Source organism: Pollachius pollachius (assembly GCF_949987615.1).
Source record: "Pollachius pollachius genome assembly, chromosome: 1".
NCBI lineage: Eukaryota > Metazoa > Chordata > Actinopteri > Gadiformes > Gadidae > Pollachius > Pollachius pollachius.
Window position 1 is genome coordinate 28,207,276 of NC_136934.1, and position 19,823 is coordinate 28,227,098.

Sequence of the window (19,823 nt, forward strand, 5' to 3'; positions counted from 1 at the left end):
CGTTAATTTGCCCAGCCCTAGTTTATTTATGTTGTATTAATGTATTTTTAGAGCCTACCTGTTGATGTTGCTGCCTTCCTTGAGTCTCTCACCGGCTGCTCCAGTCTTGGAGACTCGCTCACTTCCTGCCAAGTCCACCAGGCTGATTTTGCTCACCTTCTCCCCAGAGTTCTGACATCACAACACAAACCACTGTCTCAGAAACACATACATGTGCTGGATCCGTAGCGCTGGTAAACTTCATGGGTACTAACGGCATAAAGTAAATATATGTGTAAAGGTGCGTTCACAGCACAAGGGAACCATAAGGGAATTCACTTTTCTCAAGCGAGTGATGAAGCATGAAGAGCCAAAGTTCAAATATTTCAACTTGAGCACACATGTGAATGAGGCAAATTTGCACGGGTACAATTGTCGCATAATTCCAATCATCCGCGAAGCCGGCTTGGCCGGTGAAAAATGTGCATCTATTTGCGTCTTTGCATTGACTTTGTATGTATCGGTGCCACATTTTGTTGTGAACGCAGAGTAAGAGTTTTTTATTGAAACTAGGCCAGGCAGCAAGAGTTTGGTTATTTTGTAGTTACTCTATTATTATATTATCTACTACTATTATTGTTATTGCATGCTATGATTGCCGTCGGCCTCACTCAGTTAGTCACTTTTTGAAAATGTCTGCTAAATTACTAAATGTGAAGTTAAGTCAACACTGTGGCTCCATGCCTCAAACAGACTGATCATACATGAGGAGGTGGAGGAGGTGGAGGTGAGCACTGACCCCGGAGCTCAGGTCGTACAGCGTCTGTGTGACGACAATGCTGAAGACGGCGTGCGAGCGACTACTTTCCTCGTTCATGTTGGTGGCAGCAACAGTCCGCGACTTGTTGCCCTCCGACATCAACACCTCAATGTCCTGTAGGAGACAGAAAAGCAGACCTTAAGACAGACCTATGGACCTACGGACCTAGACAGACAGACAGATAGACATATAGACATACATAAAGACAGACAGACAGACGTATAGACAGCCATATAGTCATAAGGAATGGCATATAAACATAGACAGACATATAGATAGACATAGGCATACATATAGACAGCCATATAGACGTACACTATCGTTCAAAAGTTTGGGGTCACTTAGAAATGTCAGTTTTTTAAAGGAAAGCACAGGTTTTTCAATAAGATAACATTAAATTAATCTGAAATACATTCTCAACGTTGTTAATGTGGTAAATGACTATTCTAGCTGGAAACGGCAGATTTTTAATGGAATATCTACATAGGTGTACACAGGCCCATTTCCAGCATCCATCACTCCTGTGTTCTAATGGTACATGGTTTAGCCACTAATGGTTCCTGTGAAAAGCTAATGGATGATCAGAAAACCCTTGTGCAATTATTTAAGCACAGCTGAAAACTGTTGAATAAAAGTGTGAGTTTCCATGGAAAACATGAAATTGTGACCCCAAAATTTGAACGGTAGGGTACATATAAACACATACATAAAGACATACATGTAGACATACATTATATAGACATACATATACATACATATAGACAGACAGACTGAGATATAAACATACATACAGACATATTGACAAACATATAGACATATAAAGACATACATATAGACAAATATATAGACAGACATATAAACAGAAATATAGACAGACATAGAGATACAGGCGGAAATTTAGAGAGGCATATATACGTACATACAGACATATAGACATATTGACAAACATAGACATATATAGACATACAGGCAGACGTATAGACATAAAAACAAACATATAGACAAACATATAGACAGACATATAAACAGAAATATAGACAGACATATAGACATACAGGCAGAAATTTAGCGAGGCATATATACATTTATAAATATATACAATGGGGCAAAAAAGTATTTAGTCAGCCACCAATTGTGCAAGTTCTCCCACTTAAAAAGATGAGAGAGGCCTGTAATTTTCATCATAGGTATACCTCAGCTATGAGAGACAAAATGAAAAAAAAAAATGTAGAAAATCACATTTGCAAATTATGGTGGAAAATAAGTATTTGGTCAATAACAAAAGGTCATCTCAATACTTTGTTACATGCCCTTTGTTGGCAATGACAGAGGTCAAACGTTGTCTGTAAGTCTTTACAAGGTTTTCACACAATGCTGCTGGTATTTTGGCCCATTCCTCCATGCAGATCTCCTCTAGAGCAGTGATGTTTTTGGGCCACACGGACTTTCAACTCCCTCCAAAGATTTTCTATGGGGTTGAGATCTGGAGACTGGCTAGGCCACTCCAGGACCTTGAAATGCTTCTTACGAAGCCACTCCTTCGTTGCCCGGGCAGTGTGTTTGGGGTCATTGTCATGCTGAAAGACCCAGCCACGTTTCATCTTCAGTGCCCTTGCTGATGGAAGGAGGTTTTCACTCAAAATCTCACGATACATGGCCCCATTCATTCTTTCCGTCACACGGATCAGACGTCCTGGTCCCTTGGCAGAAAAACAGCCCCAAAGCATGATGTTTCCACCCCCATGCTTCACTGTAGGTATGGTGTTCTTTGGATGCAATTCAGCATTCTTTCTCCTCCAAACACTACGAGTTGAGTTTTTACCAAAAAGTTCTATTTTGGTTTCATCTGACCATATGACATTCTCCCAATCCTGTTCTGGATCATCCAAATGCTCTCTAGCAAACTTCAAACGTGCCCGGACATGCACTGGCTTTAGCAGGGGGACACGTCTGGCACTGCAGGATTTGAGTCCCTGGCAGCGTAGTGTGTTAGTGATGGTAGCCTTTGTTACTTTGGTCCCAGCTCTCTGGAGGTCATTCACTAGGTCCCCCCGTGTGGTTCTGGGATTTTTGTTCACCGTTCTTGTGATCATTTTGACCCCACAGGGTGAGATCTTGCGTGGAGCCCCAGATCGAGGGAGATTATCAGTGGTCTTGTATGTATTCTATTTCCTAATAATTGCTCCCACAGTTGATTTCTTCACACCAAGCTGCTTACCTATTGCAGATTCAGACTTCCCAGCCTGGTGAAGGTCTACAATTGTATTTCTGGTGTCCTTTGACAGCTCTTTGGTCTTGGTCATAGTGGAGTTTGGAGTGTGACTGTTTGAGGTTGTGGACAGGTGTCTTTTATACTGATAAGGAGTTCAAACAGGTGCCATTAATACAGGTAACAAGTGGAGGACAGAGGAGCCTCTTAAAGAAGAAGTTACAGGTCTGTGACAGCCAGAAATCTTGCTGGTTTGTAGGTGACCAAATACTTATTTTCCACCATAATTTGAAAATAAATTCTTAAAAAATCAGACAATGTGATTTTCTGGATTTTTTTTTTCATTTTGTCTCTCATAGCTGAGGTTTACCTATGATGAAAATTACAGGCCTCTCTCGTCTTTTTAAGTGGGAGAACTTGCACAATTGGTGGCTGACTAAATACTTTTTTGCCCCACTGTATATATATATATATATAATTATAAATATATATATATATATATCTATATATACATATAAAGGCTGGGGTGAATTCTAAATTATAAATATGTACAATTTATGTTGAAAGTATAGACTGTCGCGATTCCCATTGAAACGAATGGCGCGGTGAATAGTCTTCAAAACGAGAGCTTGTAAATTGGTAGAATGGATTAAACTGTTATCAGACAACGCAGTTATATGCTATAGACCCTAAAGCAAGGGTCAGCAACCCTAGGCACGTGTGCCACCACTGGCAAGGGGCAGCATAATCATTGGCACACTTAAAAAATATATATATATATTTTTTTTGTTATTTTTATTATTAAAGAATTTCACAGCACAATGCGGCAGCATAATCATTACTACCGATTTTTTTTTGCACTTTATTCTGTTTTGGGCATTTCCTCCCAGTGCAAATATGTTTAAATTAGTTACAGAAAACAGTGTTCTGAAATGGGATAAATTAATAGTTTTAAACCTATGTTGTGAGTAATAGAGAAGAAAATATTTAAAATACTGTTGCAAGTGGCCTGTATGCATCGCCTTCATATGGTTTGGCAAAGCTGTACATGTCTTAAAGATATTGATGTGGATGATTGCAACATTCTCATATATTCTTGTTTTTTACATTTCTCAGAGTGCAAATATGAGTTTCTGAAAATGGTGTTTTAAGATGGGACATATGTAATTATAATTTGTAAGCACATGTTGCAAATATAATAACCAAAACAACATTTAAAATGTTGATGCATGATTGTGGACTATATGGAAATAGTACAATTCCAGGTCTTCTGGACACGTTTTTGGTCGCTGTGTCATAATTCAGCTTAATTTTTAATATATTGTTGTTAAAGGCACACTCATTAATGAGAAAATGTCAAACTGGCACTGCATGTTGAAAAGGTTGCTGACCCCTGCCCTAGAGTATCTGTGGTATAAAGACTGGGACGAATTTCGAATTATAAATATGTAGCTACAATGTATCCTTTAAATACGTCAATGGAACAGATGGCCAATGTGAATAATAGATACGTGTGTGGACCGCTGAAGAGGTAAAACTTTTCCTTGCTCTCATCGAAGAAAAAAACATTACAGCTATTTTAGATGGAAAACAACAACGCAATTCCACTATACATCAGGACCTGAGAGAGAGCATGTTATCAAAAGGATACGACAAGCCCTGGAATGTGTGTAGTTTTCCGCTCCAACCACTTGGTGGAAACGCACCTAATTCGAATTTCTTTTTTGCAAACTTTCTAAAGATTTGCTTCACCTTTAGATGGAAACGTGACTATAGACATATAGACATACAGACAGACCTATAGACAGACATATAGACATACAGACAGACATATAGACACAGATAGACAGACATACAGACATCAAGACAAACAGACAAAGAAATAAAGGCAAATATAGTGGGTGTGAGAAGAGATGACAAATCAAAGTGATTACTTTGTAGTCAGCAAAGGCATTGGCATAACAACCTTGCTCTTTGATATATACAATGGTTTATACTGTCAAATGGACAGACAGACACAGACACAGGATGTTCTGCACACCATTATAATCTCAATGCCTCAGAGCCTCACATACTTATGCCACCATACGCCACTAACAGGGCAAGCAGGCCAATGGCAACCAAGCGCGCAGTCCTTCCTCCCTCACTTTAATAACCACCAGCCGCCACTGGTGTAGGCCGACCCGAACTTGAAAATGGTTCATCCTTACTAAATCAATGTAGCCAGTAGTATTTCCACTTGGCTGCGGAACATGTGGGACGGAGCTTGTTCACAGTGGGCAGTGCGCTTGAGGTTCTGTGTGAAATACACTGGCCCACTCTGACATAGACTGCAGTAAAACGCTATAGGGCTGAGAAGTTCAAACTTAATTAAGTAAGCACTTGCCATAAGTAAGGATGACTTAACAAAACTCATGACGACAATGCATTAGGACTGGAACGTCATTCCCTGGACTATGACTTTTCCTAATGCAATGATCTATGTGCGTGTGCGTGCAGTTGTGTGTGTGTGTGTGTGTGTGTGTGTGTGTGTGTGTGTGTGTGTGTGTGCGTGTGTGTGTGTGTGTGTGTCTGTCTGTGAGGGTGGAGGGCCTCTGTTGAATGTGACTGGGGGCCTGTGATCATGGTGTGGCGAGATAGGAGAGGGAGACACACCTCAAAGCTGGTCACAGCCAGCTGAGAGAGGCCGTCTACGTACGGACCCAGTACTTTGTGCTCTCGCACCTTCAGGGACAGCCGGCTCCTGAGGAGACACGTGGAGGGAATCAGGAAGAAGAATAGATCATTAAAATCAAGGATATATTTAAGCAATATCACATGAGAGGGAGCAATGATGTCGCTCTATATCAGCGCTGCTGTGATTCGGCCGTAGGCAATCACAGCAGCGATGATACAGAGCGACAACATTGCGACCTTGAGTGTGATATTGCTTTTATACAACAGTTATACTAGTAAAATGTACTGTTAGCAATAATAATTGACAATAGATTGTGATTTGTTAGTTTATTTAATCATATAAACGAATGAAATTGCTTCCGCCAACAAAAATAGATCCCCACTGAGCGGACTGTTGCCAAGCAACATATAAACAAAACACCAAGCAGTTTAAAGCCCACATCGTTTTCCTTACGGTGTTGGCTTCATTTTTTCTCCTCTCCAACCTGTCAAGCTCAGACGCTGACATCGGAGCACATCTGGAGTCTCGATTGTGCATCAAATCAAATGTTATATTTGGGAATATATCCATCTTTAGGCTACGGCGCAAAGCTGGTTCAGGTTCGGTCCAAGGCAACAGTTTATGTAAGTTAAAGTAAGTTGGTTACAGCTGGAAGGCGGAGTGATTTTGACAGTTGGTTTACAGTTTGGTGAACAATCCGAGTGATGATGGACGCTCATATCAGCGCTCCTGCAGAACTCATGGAATGTCGCTTGTCCAATCAAATTACTCGCTCAGAACCACTGTTGTATAATTACCATTTTAAGATTATTATATTTATCAAAAGTGACCGAAAGGACGAGATTGCGAGTAAAAGCGGCCGAGATGGGTATTCTCTGGAGGGTGGGTGGCGTCTCCCTTAGGGATAGGGTGAGAAGCTCAGCAATCCGTGAGGAACACGGATTAGAGCTGCTATTCCTCTGCTTAGAAAGGAGTCAGTTGTCCAGGCACGTCCATTGGGGAGGAGACCTCAGGGTAGACCAAGGACTAGGTGGATAGATTTTATCTCAACACTGGCCTCGGAATGCCTTGGGATCCCCCCGTCAGAGCTGGTCAATATGGCCTAGGAAAGGGAAGTCTGGGTCCCCCTGCTTGAGATGCTGCCCCCGCAACCTGACCCCGGATAAGCGGTTTGACGATGAGAATAAGGTTATTTATAAAAAGTCCTCAAATCATTCGTCTTGAGTACTGGAAGGGGATAATAGTTTAGTAAAACACTGTTCCTCCTCCTGTCTGTTAAAGATTTAGTAAAACACTGTTCCACTACCTGTCTGTAAAAGGTTTAGTAAAACATTGTTCCTCCTGCTGTCTGTTGGGCTTCCTGCTGCAATTGCTAATCAGTACACACAAACACAAAGCTGTATTTTAAAATGTTTTTGTGTTTAAAAAACTTCCCTTGATTGAGTAGGTGGGTAGAAGTGGAAACTAAATTGATAGTTGTCAGTCAAATCACTCAAATCACAGTCAGACACTGGAGATCAATAGAAACCACCATGGCTCCTCCAACGGCAGTTAGCAGGAGTCTCATTGAGATGTTAAACTCCCTGTTCTCGATCTAAAATACAACTCAACACTGAACCACCAGCATAAATCATGAGCAGTGAGTGACTAGCCTTTTGTTTGGATAAAGTATCCATCGTAAATAGATTCTCTTATACTATTGCACTAGCATATAGCCTTTAATCATGCAGAAAGCTTGGATTAAAGAGTCATCTTAAAGACACACAATGTCTGGGTGACAGGCCGAAAGGAAGTGGCAGTCCAAATGGGTCTGGCTTATCAGTCTGTAGCAGCAGCAGCACAGAGCCCTCCACTGTCTCTCTCTGCGTCCCGCTCTGGGGCTCCTCTCTCTAACTCTCTCCCCCCCTGCATGCTGTGCTGCTTCACTAACATATGTCCCTAAAACACACTCTTTCACAGTCCTCTTCTGCAGGCTTGTCTGCCAACCACAGGGCAAAGAATGCAACAGTGTCCATGAGAAGGAGAATACCAGGAAGCCACTGGGACCAGCTTCCTCCTCACGTCCTCACTGTCTCTCTGCCAATACAGGCACCCAGACACAACACCACTCTAAACAACCATGAGAATGGCCCCCGGCCCCAGAGGGAAAGAGAGAGAAATACAGCTTGGCACTGGAGCTAGCATGGCGTTGCCACCAATGTGTGAATCAGGAGGCGAGCATTACACATTACAACTTGTAATCCTTGAACTGGCATTGAACCTGGGATCATCAAAAATAGCGCGGGACAATAGCTGGTTCAGAATAGAAATAATGATAAACGTTTGCTCCCGATATTGCAGCTCCATGGTTTCACAACACAGCACCACACACTAAATGTGAGGGCAGACAGCAGACTCACCCTTTGGGGTCTAGGAGGTCCCTGACCTTCTCGTTGTAGATCTCCATGAAGGAGACCTCCAGCTTGAAGGAGTGTGCCTCACATTCGTCTCTGTGGACCCTTTCGAACAAGGCACCACACAGCCTTGGAATCAGACCCGGCTGATCCCCATTCCCCATCATGGAGAAGGACTTCCCTGAACCTATGGACACATAGGGAATGCAGTTAGCAAGGAACAACAATGGAGCATTCACTCATTCTTCAAATAATACGACTAATCCTTCTAATAACATAGTAATAATAGTACTAATAATAGTCATTATTATCATTATGATTAATATGAATGACTTCACGTGCATGTTTTCCTTTCACCTACAGCACAGTGGTGAGCAGGAACAGCTGCTACATCCATTAACTTAATTATTATGTAAGACGTTCAGTTCAGAAATATAAATGAAGAGAAGGTATATCAGATGACAAAGGTAAAGAAGAAGAAAGAAGAAAAAAGCAATTCTTAATCCTTAGTTACCTGTTTGTCCGTAGGCAAATATGCAGGCATTGTATCCTTGGAACGCGTTGTCCAGTATTCCCTCTCCAAGGCACTTGAACACCACCTCTTGACCTTTAGAGCATCCATCAAGATGACAATAAACACACTGAGGACCCACCCTATTGCTATGACTTACATTGAGCTTTATAGTTACATAGTCATTATTAGGGTCCGACGTGGAGAAAAAGAAATAAAACACCAGAACACGTTTAGGGGGAAAAGGTGGCATGATCCTGTCCTGGTAGTGAGGTGATATAGAACAATGCATTGAGAATAGTGTGACGCTCCCCTGTGTGTCTGCGCTCAAGGCTGGCAGCTGTGTAATGAGCTAAAGCCCTGGCACTCCGCGCAGGCTGGCTCATGAACAGACCATACAAGTATTTTGTTCACATTGCAAATCCACTGTGATGCGATAAGACGCCATATGCACAATGACAATGTAAATCGGGCTATTCTGGGTGGTAGTAACCCGCCATTCGACACAGAGGCGACCTTTGCTATTGAGACATCAGTAGAAGAGGTGGCTGCCTGGAAAATAGCCCACATTATACATACAAGCTAATTAACCGCTGTGGAATTGCACTGAATTGATTTGAGTTATATCACGTCAGATAATGTACAGTTGAATATAACTATTTATTCTTCTTTGGGATTCACAAAAAAAATCACCAGACTCAAGGAGCTACTTTCAACACACAATGGTATAATGCTACATTACCACATTAAAATATCTAAAAAGACGATAACTAGTTTATATATTTTGTTGAGTTGTAAAATTACATTATCCAAATTGTATCCAAATTTTATTTTAGTTTTATTCATAATGGTAGTTACCTTTATCCAATAACTTCCAGTGATACCCGCGAAAACACAACTTCATTTATTTATATATCTCAATAGCTAATTATGACCAGTGGCTCATGCCAGCCACCAAGCTGATGCAGTGTATCCAACACACAGACTTTACTTTGTCTTTTTTATTTTCATCCATCTGAGAGAACAACGCCATCCACCATCGATAGTGTTTCCCATACATGAGTAAAAAGTATTTTTTCATTGTAGAGCTGGCATTGATTGAGACATTGATTCACTCTCGCTCTGTCTCTCTATCACCAACACAACGACAACAAACCCACCTTGTATTCTTTTTGTAAATGCTTTTTGGGCTTTGGAAAAAGTCAGCGATAGTTTAGATTCAAACAATATGGAAAGTTTAATTTTATATACAGTCTATGTTAAGTCAGTTTAACCTGTTTTATATGCAGTCTATGGTAAGTCAGTTTAACCTTTATTATATACAGACTATGTCAAGTCAGTTTAACCTGTATTATATACATTCTATGTTAAGTCTGTTTAACCTGTATTATATAGAGTCTATGGTAAGTCAATTTAACCAGTATTATTTACAGTCTATGTTAAGTAAGTTGAACCTGTATTATATGCAGTCTATGTTGAGTCAGTTTAACCTGCATTTGCTAAGTCAGTTTAACCTGAGTTATATACAGTGTATGGTAAGTCAGTCAATAACATTATCTAAAGCTGTAAAATACCCCACATAACATCATCTATGTGGGGTAGTTCAACAACTCCCAAGTGGGTGGTTTACAGCTGTAAACTACAATTTCACTTTGGGGGGGACGTACAGCGTTTGGCCTGCAGGTGGGGCTGGGGAGTCATGTTTGGACCACTATGGATCTGCCAAGTTAATGAGACCTGTCCATGGAGTGTGTATTTAAACCGGACATTGCCCAAAGCATACGTCTGACTCTGTCCCCTCTGTGCCCAGGAACCTTACAGTGGAACCCAATGTGCGGAGAGAGCAGCACAGAGCATTGGTAAAAGGATGGATTTGCTGGGACACCTGGCCCAGCTGTCGGAGCGGCAGGGCCAGCTGCAGCAGGTGCAGAACGGGGTGCTGTCGGAGATAGCATGGTCCCTGGCGGAGGATCGGGCTATCCTCCGTGACCGGAGGAGATGGGTACCGAGTGGCTGGAGCCGTACCTCGGATCCGTCTCAAGAAGATGGAGCAGCCAGACGACACTGAGGCGTTCCTGGAGAGCTTCCAGGACATGGCCGAGGTCTCCAGTTGGCTGCATCAGGAGTGGCCTCACCATCTCCTTCCTCTCCTGACAGGCGAGGCCCAGCTCACGGCCAGCAGTCTGTCAGCCGGGAGCCAACGGGTCTATGACGCCGTCGCAAGGGCAATCCAGGCCGAGAAGAGGCTGGTCCCGGACCAGAACACGATGGCTCATGGAGCAGGGCATCCTCGAGAGGTTTGTCGAGGGGCTCCCGGCCAGAACCGCTGCCTGGGTGCAGTACCACCGCCCAAGAGCCTCTCGGCTGCCATCACCCTTGCCGAGAGCCACCTGTCCCCCCCTCCGTCGGGCCAGCGACTGCCAACGCCGCGGGCGCAGGTGGCCCAGCCGTACCGCGGCGGTAGAGGCCGACCCCAGCGCAGAGGGCGAGATGGGGCGCCGCTGTTCCAGAGCGGGCCGAAAATCCCCTCCCCCAACCCCACAGATGGTCGCTTGGACGGCAGGGGAGGGTTGTTGGCGATGCGGGCAACCTGGCTAGGTTGCAGGGGAGGTGGGCCAGGTCATCCACTTTGCCGGCGCCCCGTATACGGTACGCCGCCGCATCGTATCCCGGTGAAGATACAGCGGGGTACGTACCAGGCACTTTTTTGATTTGGGCTGCTAGCCGATCCAGTGAGTGCTGAAGGTCACAGGACAATGCTGCCATCAGGACCACATAATCTGCAAAAAGCAGTGATGAGATCCTCAGACCACCGAACTGCAACCCCTTCCCACTAGGGCTGTCACTTTTGAGAAAAATCAAGTTCGACCAGATATCAAATATCTAGCAATGTATTTGAATATATTTTAAAATATACAAAAAAAACAGTAACAAAGTTTCAAACGTGACAAAAGGAGCCATAAACAGGACTTACGCCATATCTTGCCTTCTTGGTTTGAAACAGGTTATCAACTTAATCAATATCAAGTGCCACTATGCATATCACAAAATTAGGCTATGCAATAAAAAAAGAACAGAATCAGAACAAGTTTATACAGAAATTCTTAAGTTGAATTTACTACCTTTTAATACCTTTTTTAATACCTTCACCATATTTTTCAATACCAGCACGACTTCAAGCTGCTGACGCAAAAACTGGCAGAGAGAGAAAGAGAGAGAGAGAGAGAGAGAGAGAGAGAGAGAGAGAGAGAGAGAGAGAGAGAGAGAGAGACCATAGGAGTTGGATTAATCAAGACGTCCCAACGGGACATGGTCCATAGTTTTTATCAATATGTCACAAGGTAGACATAGACAGAGAGTGCCAGAGAGAGAGAACTTTTGTGTCCAGTGTTGAAGTTACGTTATAATTACCTCGTTAACTATTGTTATTACAGTGTAAAAGTTTTACATGAAAAAGTACCGCGTAGTAACGCGTTACACACAACACTAGCCGCGTTTACATAGACACTTCTGATCCGATTCGATTTCTAATCGGAATAGATCTATTCCTATCATGTGATCCGAATGTACTGTATACAGGCCTATGGCATTTACAAAAGCTTGCGTTCGTATGTCTCTCGCACACAACCGATGTTGGTCTGGACTTATATGATATATGTAAGGGATAATGTTGTAGTACAGAACGATGGTCATTATTGGGAAAATAAGCCCCGACAGGGCGAACCGGACAGTGATGCGAAGCGGAGGTGTCTTGCTTCGCCCTGAAGGGTATTATTTTCGATTAATGACCGGCAACGTTCTATACATTATTACACGGCTCCTTGCCACAACGAAAAAATATCTTCACACGTTGTGCCATTTTACAATTACCATTCGTAGTGTTGATCAGCAGAGAAATAGTGCGCTAAAGACGTTGACGTCGCTTAGAAACCGGAGTTATAAGAAAGATGTGAATCAGGCAAAAAATCCACTTTCCTTGACAGCGGTCAAGTTCGGTATGCATAAAAGTACCGACTGACCAATTGCGAAATACTGCAGCTGCTGATGCCATCTCTCTAAGTTAAAAAGTAGCCGCCCCCACCCCAAACCAATCGGAACAAGTGTATACATGTCGATTATAGCGGACTACACCACCTCTTCTATTCCGCATGGAATGCTATTCCGATCAGAGAACTGTATTCCGATTGAGCCGTATATATGATCATTTTTATTCCGATTGAGCTGTTCTTCCACTTCTAATCGGATCAGAAGTGTCCATGTAAACACGGCTGTCTACCGGTCACACCGGTCTCACGGTAACGTCAAAATCCATACCGTAGCGCAAATTCACACCAGTGTACTTTCTATATGTTTATACCGTACAAGTCTTTAAATATCGTTTTTCCAGCCAGAGGTCCGAAAATTTGCATTTTCCCATTATTGTCTTTCCAATGCCTTTGAACTAACAGAAGCAAACTCGCGAAGTGGTTTGGCAGCAAGCCAGCCGGATATATCCAGTTTGCTTCAGTGCTGGCACCACGTGACATCATTGATATCAATCAGGTCCTACTCGCAACATAAAAATAAATCCACGCAAGTTTTAGTAATTTTAGGAGATAGCCCTGCACGTTAATTACACAAATTGAAAAACTCATAGGCCTTGTTGGAAATCTAATACCTTGTCAGATGATGTTTATTACTTTTTAATAGTTTTTAACGGCCTTTATTTGGGCTAATTTCATTTACTACCTTTTAATACCTTTAACAACCCCGCGGAAACCCTGCACAGCGCAAACAATGGCATGACAACTTAAACAGGAGGCAGCAGCAGGTGCGGCTCTCTTTTTATTCACGATATTACCTGCAGTGGAGAACACAGAGCGGAGCGCAGGTGTGCCTGGCACACAGGTATTTGCGTGTCAATGAGGAGAGAAGCAGGTATTTGTTGCAGCCCGTGTCTCTCCACCAATGCAGCGTGTTTCTGTCTGCGGGGATGACTTTGGGTCGCAATTTTCCGCTCAGGCTGGCTGCTTTGTGCATTATCCATTTTCGTAACAGAATATACTATTATTTGATTGATTAGCGCACCCGCTACTGCGAGATAAGATGAGATGGCGAACAATAAAATAAAAACCAAACAGTCTAATCATAGACTGTAAAAAAAGCTACACAACATGGCACTTTAAAAAACAATTTGTTTATATATATTAGAATGCGTATATTTCGAATGCATATAGTACACAAATTTGATGGCCCTGAGGAGTGAACCTCCCATACTCCCACAGCACCTCCCAGAGTTTTCCCAGGGGACCCTGTTATACGCCTTCTCCAGATCCACAAAACACATGTAGACCGGATGGGCATACTCCCAGGCCCCCTCCAGGATACTTGCTAGAGTGAAGAGCTGGTCCGTAGTTCAACTTCCGGGACGGAAACTGCATTGTTCCTCTTCAATCTGAGGTTCGACGATCGGCCGAACCCTCCTTCCCAGCACCTTAGAGTATACTTTACATGGGAGGCTGAGTAGTGTGATACCCCTGTAAATGGCACACTAACTCTGGTCCCCCTTTTTGAACAGGGGAACCACCACCCCGGTTTGCTACTCCTTTAGCAATGTACAAGACTCCCACACAATGTTTAATAGGCGTGTCAGCCAAGAAAGACCCTCAACACCCAGAGCTTTCAGCATTTCTGGCTGGATTTTATCAATCCCTGGGGCTTTGCCACTGTGGAGATGTTTGACTACCTCACTGACTTCCACCAGGGAAATTTACGATGAACCCCGATCAGCCTCAAGCTCAGCCTCGATCATAGAGGGCGTGGTAGTCTCTGCCTGAGAAGTTCCTGAGAAGCCCCTTCCAGCGTTCGACTACCTCCTCAGTTGAAGTCAACAGAGTCCCATCCTTACTGGACACAGCTTGGTTGATTCCCCGTTTCCCCCTTGTGAGGTGCCGGATGGTCTTCCAGAAACACTGGTGCCGACCTGAAAGTCCTTCTCAATGGCCTGTTCGAAATTCTCCCACACCTGTTGCTTAGCCTCCGACAGGGCAGCCTGTCGGTACCCTGCCATTGCCTCAGGAGTCCTCTGGGATAACATATCCCGGAAGGCCTTCTTCTTCATCCGGACACCTTCCCTAACCACCAGTGTCCACCATGGTGTCCGAGGGTTTTCGCCTCTTGAGGAACCTAAGACCTTGAGGCCACAGCTCACCCCGGCAGCTTCAGCAATGGAGGTTCACAACACTCCGCTCCGGCTCAATGGCCCCAACCTCCACAGGGATGCCAGTAAAGCTCTGCCCGAGGTGTGAGTTGAAGATCTGTAGGACGGGGGTCTCCTCGAGACGTTCCCAATTCACCCGTACTACCCGTTTGGGCTTACCAGGTCTGTCCAGAGTCTTCCCCCATTCCCTGATCCAACTCACCACTGTGGTCGGTTGACAGTTCCGCCCCTCTCTTCACCTGAGTGTCCAAAACATGCAGCCTCAGATCAGATGACACGATCACGAAATTGATCATCGATCTTCGGCCTCGGGTACTCTGGTACCAGGTACACTAGCATGAGCAATATTATGTTTGTACATGGTGTTTGTTATAGACAATCCATGGCTAGCACAGAAGTCGAACAACAAACGACCGCTCTGGTTTGGATCAGGGAGGCCGTTCCTCCCCACCAGGCCTCTCCAGGTGTCTCCATCGTTGCCCACATGGGCGCTGAAGTCTCCCAGCAGAACTACGGAGTCTCCTACTGGAGCCCCATACAGGACTCCATTCAGGGTCGCCAAAGAGGCTGAGTGCTCTGAACTGCCGTTTAGAGTTTTCCACCCCACCACCCTTAGGCGTAGGGAGGCGACCCTCTCGTCCACCGGGGTAAACTCCAACACCGCAGCTCTCAGCCGGGGATTTATGAGTGTCCCCACGTCCGTCCGGCGCTTCCCGCCCTTGGCAACTCCGGAGAAGAATAGAGTCCAACCCCTATCCAGGAGTACGGTACCAGAGCTGAGACTGTGCGTAGAGGTTTGCCCCACCAGATCTAATTAGTAGTGCTCCAACTCCCTCACAAGCTCCGATTCCTTTGCCCACATTGAGGTGACGTTCCATGTCCCCTGAGCCAGCCCTGGGGAAATTCATTATTGGGGTAAAACACATAGGGCCCTATTTCCATCCAGCGCAATTTACTTTCTACACCGACGTATGAATCGTTGCTAGTTTGCACCCGGCGCAAAGCTGTTTTCCCCTGCAGTAAACTGGCGCCACTACACTTGCGCCCTGAGGGGGCATGTCGGCGAAAAGCAGAGGCGTGTTCCGGGGTAAATGGTTCATGGTGCTATCTTACAGATCAATTTTGCAATGCGCCAATGACCGAAAAAAGTGCCCTCGCAGATAGCACAGTTGGTCTTGCTATTTTGACGTGCCTAGGCAGGTCGGAACTGTAACATAAGCTTACACACACGTAGGCTATACACAGCACAAACATGCAAAAAACTAGCCTAATTTAAATATTATGATGTCAAAGATTGTTCATATGTGTGAAACTGCATAGAAATAGTGGATTGCCTTCCCAAACAAAATCTTGTGTCAGGGTAAATGATAACTTTATAATTATTTGGGAAATAACAGCGGATACAGCGGTAATAAGTTGTTCTTTTAAATCAAGAACATTCTCGGAGCAGACACTCCGGCTAGATAGACATACGCTCCTACAACACGCTTCTTACAACGTTTGCATTCCTAGTTAGCTAGTAGTTAGCTAGTTACTTTGTATTTTCTTAACTTTTTTCTCCATTTGTTATTATTTTCAAATAAATAATTGCAGGCAGGAGAAAGACCTATACGTTTGCGGAGGCATTTGCAATCATTACTAGCGACAGTGGGGCTAAAGTAGTCCCTCTCGAGTCCTTTTCTGACAACAGTGACTTGCTGTTGCCAGAACTGGACACGGATTAATTGTACTGCAGGAAGTGCCAGGTCCCTTTGTGCTTCACTTCCAAAAATAACTGCTTCCAGCAGTGGCATGACAGCCCTTAGTGTATATAGTTAGTTTTAGTTAGTTTGTTATATTTGTTCAAAGTTGCTGCCAGCGTATATATATATATATATATATATATATATATATATATATATATATATATATATATATATATATATATATATATATATATATATCTTGATCCCTAGTGAATGTAGTCTTTAGCTGTGTTTTAACCTTTGTTTTTACAGTTTGGTTTTATTATATGTTATTCTCAAATATATCTGCTCCAGTTGGAGTCAAACTTCATTTCGATTGTATGGTTTTCTTTGACTGGGAAAATGTATAGAGGTCTGGGTGAATTTTCAAAACTAGTCAAAACTGTTGAATTTGGATGGAATGAATACCTATAGTGATATGTCAGTGAAATAAAATTAGTTTTACAGTCTTGTACCTTAGAAAGGTCAAATGGCACTGATGATGCCCAAAAGTGCCCAAATAGCACCATTTAGTCCGCCTGGACCTTCCTGTACTAAAACCTCTCTAAAATCACTTTATTCACTTTATTAGCATTTATCCTGGAACAGGGTACTCATCAGATGTTGTTATATGTTTCCCTAAAGGTTCTGGAAATTGACATTTCTCACTATGTTCTACCTGAATTTACTTTGACACATTAACATCTATATTGATTCTGACACTTCTGCAGCCACCTCACAGGTGTTACCTTCTTTTTGAAACCAACTTTATTCATATAGCCCTTGTAGTTGTGGAGGCATACTCTATTAATTTTGGGCATGTCATTTCGGGTAGGAGGCCTGTGAAATAGGCCTAGGGCTTAACAGGTTAAAGGGGATTGGAGATGGCACTCTCATTGGTTTATTGCATGTTACGCCCAAAACACACCTACGGGTATTCCAACCAAAGCATTTTAGATTTGTGTCGGGTGCAAGAGTCATTTACAGTGGGGCAAAAAAGTATTTAGTCAGCCACCAATTGTGCAAGTTCTCCCACTTAAAAAGACGAGAGAGGCCTGTAATTTTCATCATAGGTAAACCTCAGCTATGAGTGACAAAATGAAAAAAAAAAATCCAGAAAATCACATTGTCTGATTTTTTAAGAATTTATTTGCAAATTATGGTGGAAAATAAGTATTTGGTCACCTACAAACCAGCAAGATTTCTGACTATCACAGACCTGTAACTTCTTCTTCTTTAAGAGGCTGTTTACCTGTATTAATGGCACCTGTTTGAACTCCTTATCAGTATTAAAGACACCTGTCCACAACCTCAAACAGTCACACTCCAAACTCCACTATGGCCAAGACCAAAGAGCTGTCAAAGGACACCAGAAACACAATTGTAGACCAGCACCAGGCTGGGAAGTCTGAATCTGCAATAGGTAAGCAGCTTGGTGTGAAGAAATCAACTGTGGGAGCAATTATTAGGAAATGGAATACATACAAGACCACTGATAATCTCCCTCGATCTGGGGCTCCACGCAAGATCTCACCCTGTGGGGTCAAAATGATCACAAGAACGGTGAACAAAAATCCCAGAACCACACGGGGTGACCTAGTGAATGACCTCCAGAGAGCTGGGACCAAAGTAACAAAGGCTACCATCACTAACACACTACGCCGCCAGGGACTCAAATCCTGCAGTGCCAGACGTGTCCCCCTGCTAAAGCCAGGGCATGTCCGGGCCCGTTTGAAGTTTGCTAGAGAGCATTTGGATGATCCAGAACAGGATTGGGAGAATGTCATATGGTCAGATGAAACCAAAATAGAACTTTTTGGTAAAAACTCAACTCGTCGTGTTTGGAGGAGAAAGAATGCTGAGTTGCATCCAAAGAACACCATACCTACAGTGAAGCATGGGGGTGGAAACATCATGCTTTGGGGCTGTTTTTCTGCCAAGGGACCAGGACGTCTGATCCGTGTGACGGAAAGAATGAATGGGGCCATGTATCGTGAGATTTTGAGTGAAAACCTCCTTCCATCAGCAAGGGCACTGAAGATGAAACGTGGCTGGGTCTTTCAGCATGACAATGACCCCAAACACACCGCCCGGGCAATGAAGGAGTGGCTTCGTAAGAAGCATTTCAAGGTCCTGGAGTGGCCTAGCCAGTCTCCAGATCTCAACCCCATAGAAAATCTTTGGTGGGAGTTGAAAGTCCGTGTTGCCCAGCGAAGGCCCAAAAACATCACTGCTCTAGAGGAGATCTGCGTGGAGGAATGGGCCAAAATACCAGCAGCATTGTGTGAAAACCTTGTAAAGACTTACAGAAAACGTTTGACCGCTGTCATTGCCAACAAAGGGCATGTAACAAAGTATTGAGATGACCTTTTGTTATTGACCAAAAACTTATTTTCCACCATAATTTGCAAATAAATTCTTTAAAAATCAGACAGTGATTTTCTAGATTTTTTTTTTTTCATTTTGTCTTTCATAGCTGAGGTATACCTATGATGAAAATTACAGGCCTCTCTCATCTTTTTAAGTGGGAGAACTTGCACAATTGGTGGCTGACTAAATACTTTTTTGCCCCACTGTATATATATATACATACATACAGCTGTTTTGGTAGTCAACCCATCTAATGGTAAGTCAGCAAGTTAACGTTATGTCACTTCTACTGAAATTTCAGTAGAATGAAATGACTATGTGACCAAATGTAACGTGAGTAAAATATGAATACATGAACGTTATTTCTGTCTGATCGATTTCAACGGCAAAGGCGCTGAAGACAACATCTCCTATAATCCCAAATTACCTCAGGACATCATCGAGCATCACCTTTTGTAATTGTTTGATTGACCCCTAGAGGCAAAAATGGCCATCATACCTTTAAGTCAAAGTGCTCACCAGGCATGAACAAGATAGTTCATGAAACAAAGATGTTTCATGAACTATTTTGCGATGAATGAGGGAGGACTAGGTATTTTGTTTTACAACACTTGCTCACTCACCGCTATATTTTGGAGTGTTGGACTCGTCCATGGTCCAGAAACAGTGGTCGAAGGCAAACACCTGGAAGGAGACAGGGACAGGAAATAGGAATACGTAAACACAGACACCTGTCCGTACATGCAGGGTCTTGGAGGAAACCTGAGATTGCATGGAAATAATCCCAGTAAACTCTGCTGGAAAAAAGCAACACGATCTTATGTGCTGTATAACGCACGGATAATGATAGGATCAAGGCTGACTTCCTAAGTGAAAATCCCAAACTCCACCATGTTGTGGTTATGGGGAACTAAACCGTAGAGAGTGAATCATGGGATGCA

The 19,823-nt window shown here is 43.3% G+C and overlaps 1 protein-coding gene across 4 annotated transcripts in view; it reads right to left on the reverse strand.

Annotated features, from left to right (window-relative positions):
* kif13a (kinesin family member 13A) overlaps window positions 1–19,823 on the reverse strand; it is a 105,816-nt gene that overhangs the window by 61,732 nt on the left and 24,261 nt on the right. For all 4 annotated transcript variants that reach the window (XM_079755679.1, XM_079755678.1, XM_079755680.1 and 1 more), the window contains exons 4-9: window positions 19,506–19,566; window positions 8,593–8,685; window positions 8,085–8,265; window positions 5,664–5,751; window positions 779–913; window positions 59–171 (exon numbers count right to left, since the gene is read on the reverse strand). In XM_079755679.1, coding sequence (XP_079611805.1) covers window positions 59–171; window positions 779–913; window positions 5,664–5,751; window positions 8,085–8,265; window positions 8,593–8,685; window positions 19,506–19,566 — 671 coding nt within the window. The remainder of the gene's footprint in view (window positions 1–58; window positions 172–778; window positions 914–5,663; window positions 5,752–8,084; window positions 8,266–8,592; window positions 8,686–19,505; window positions 19,567–19,823) is intronic.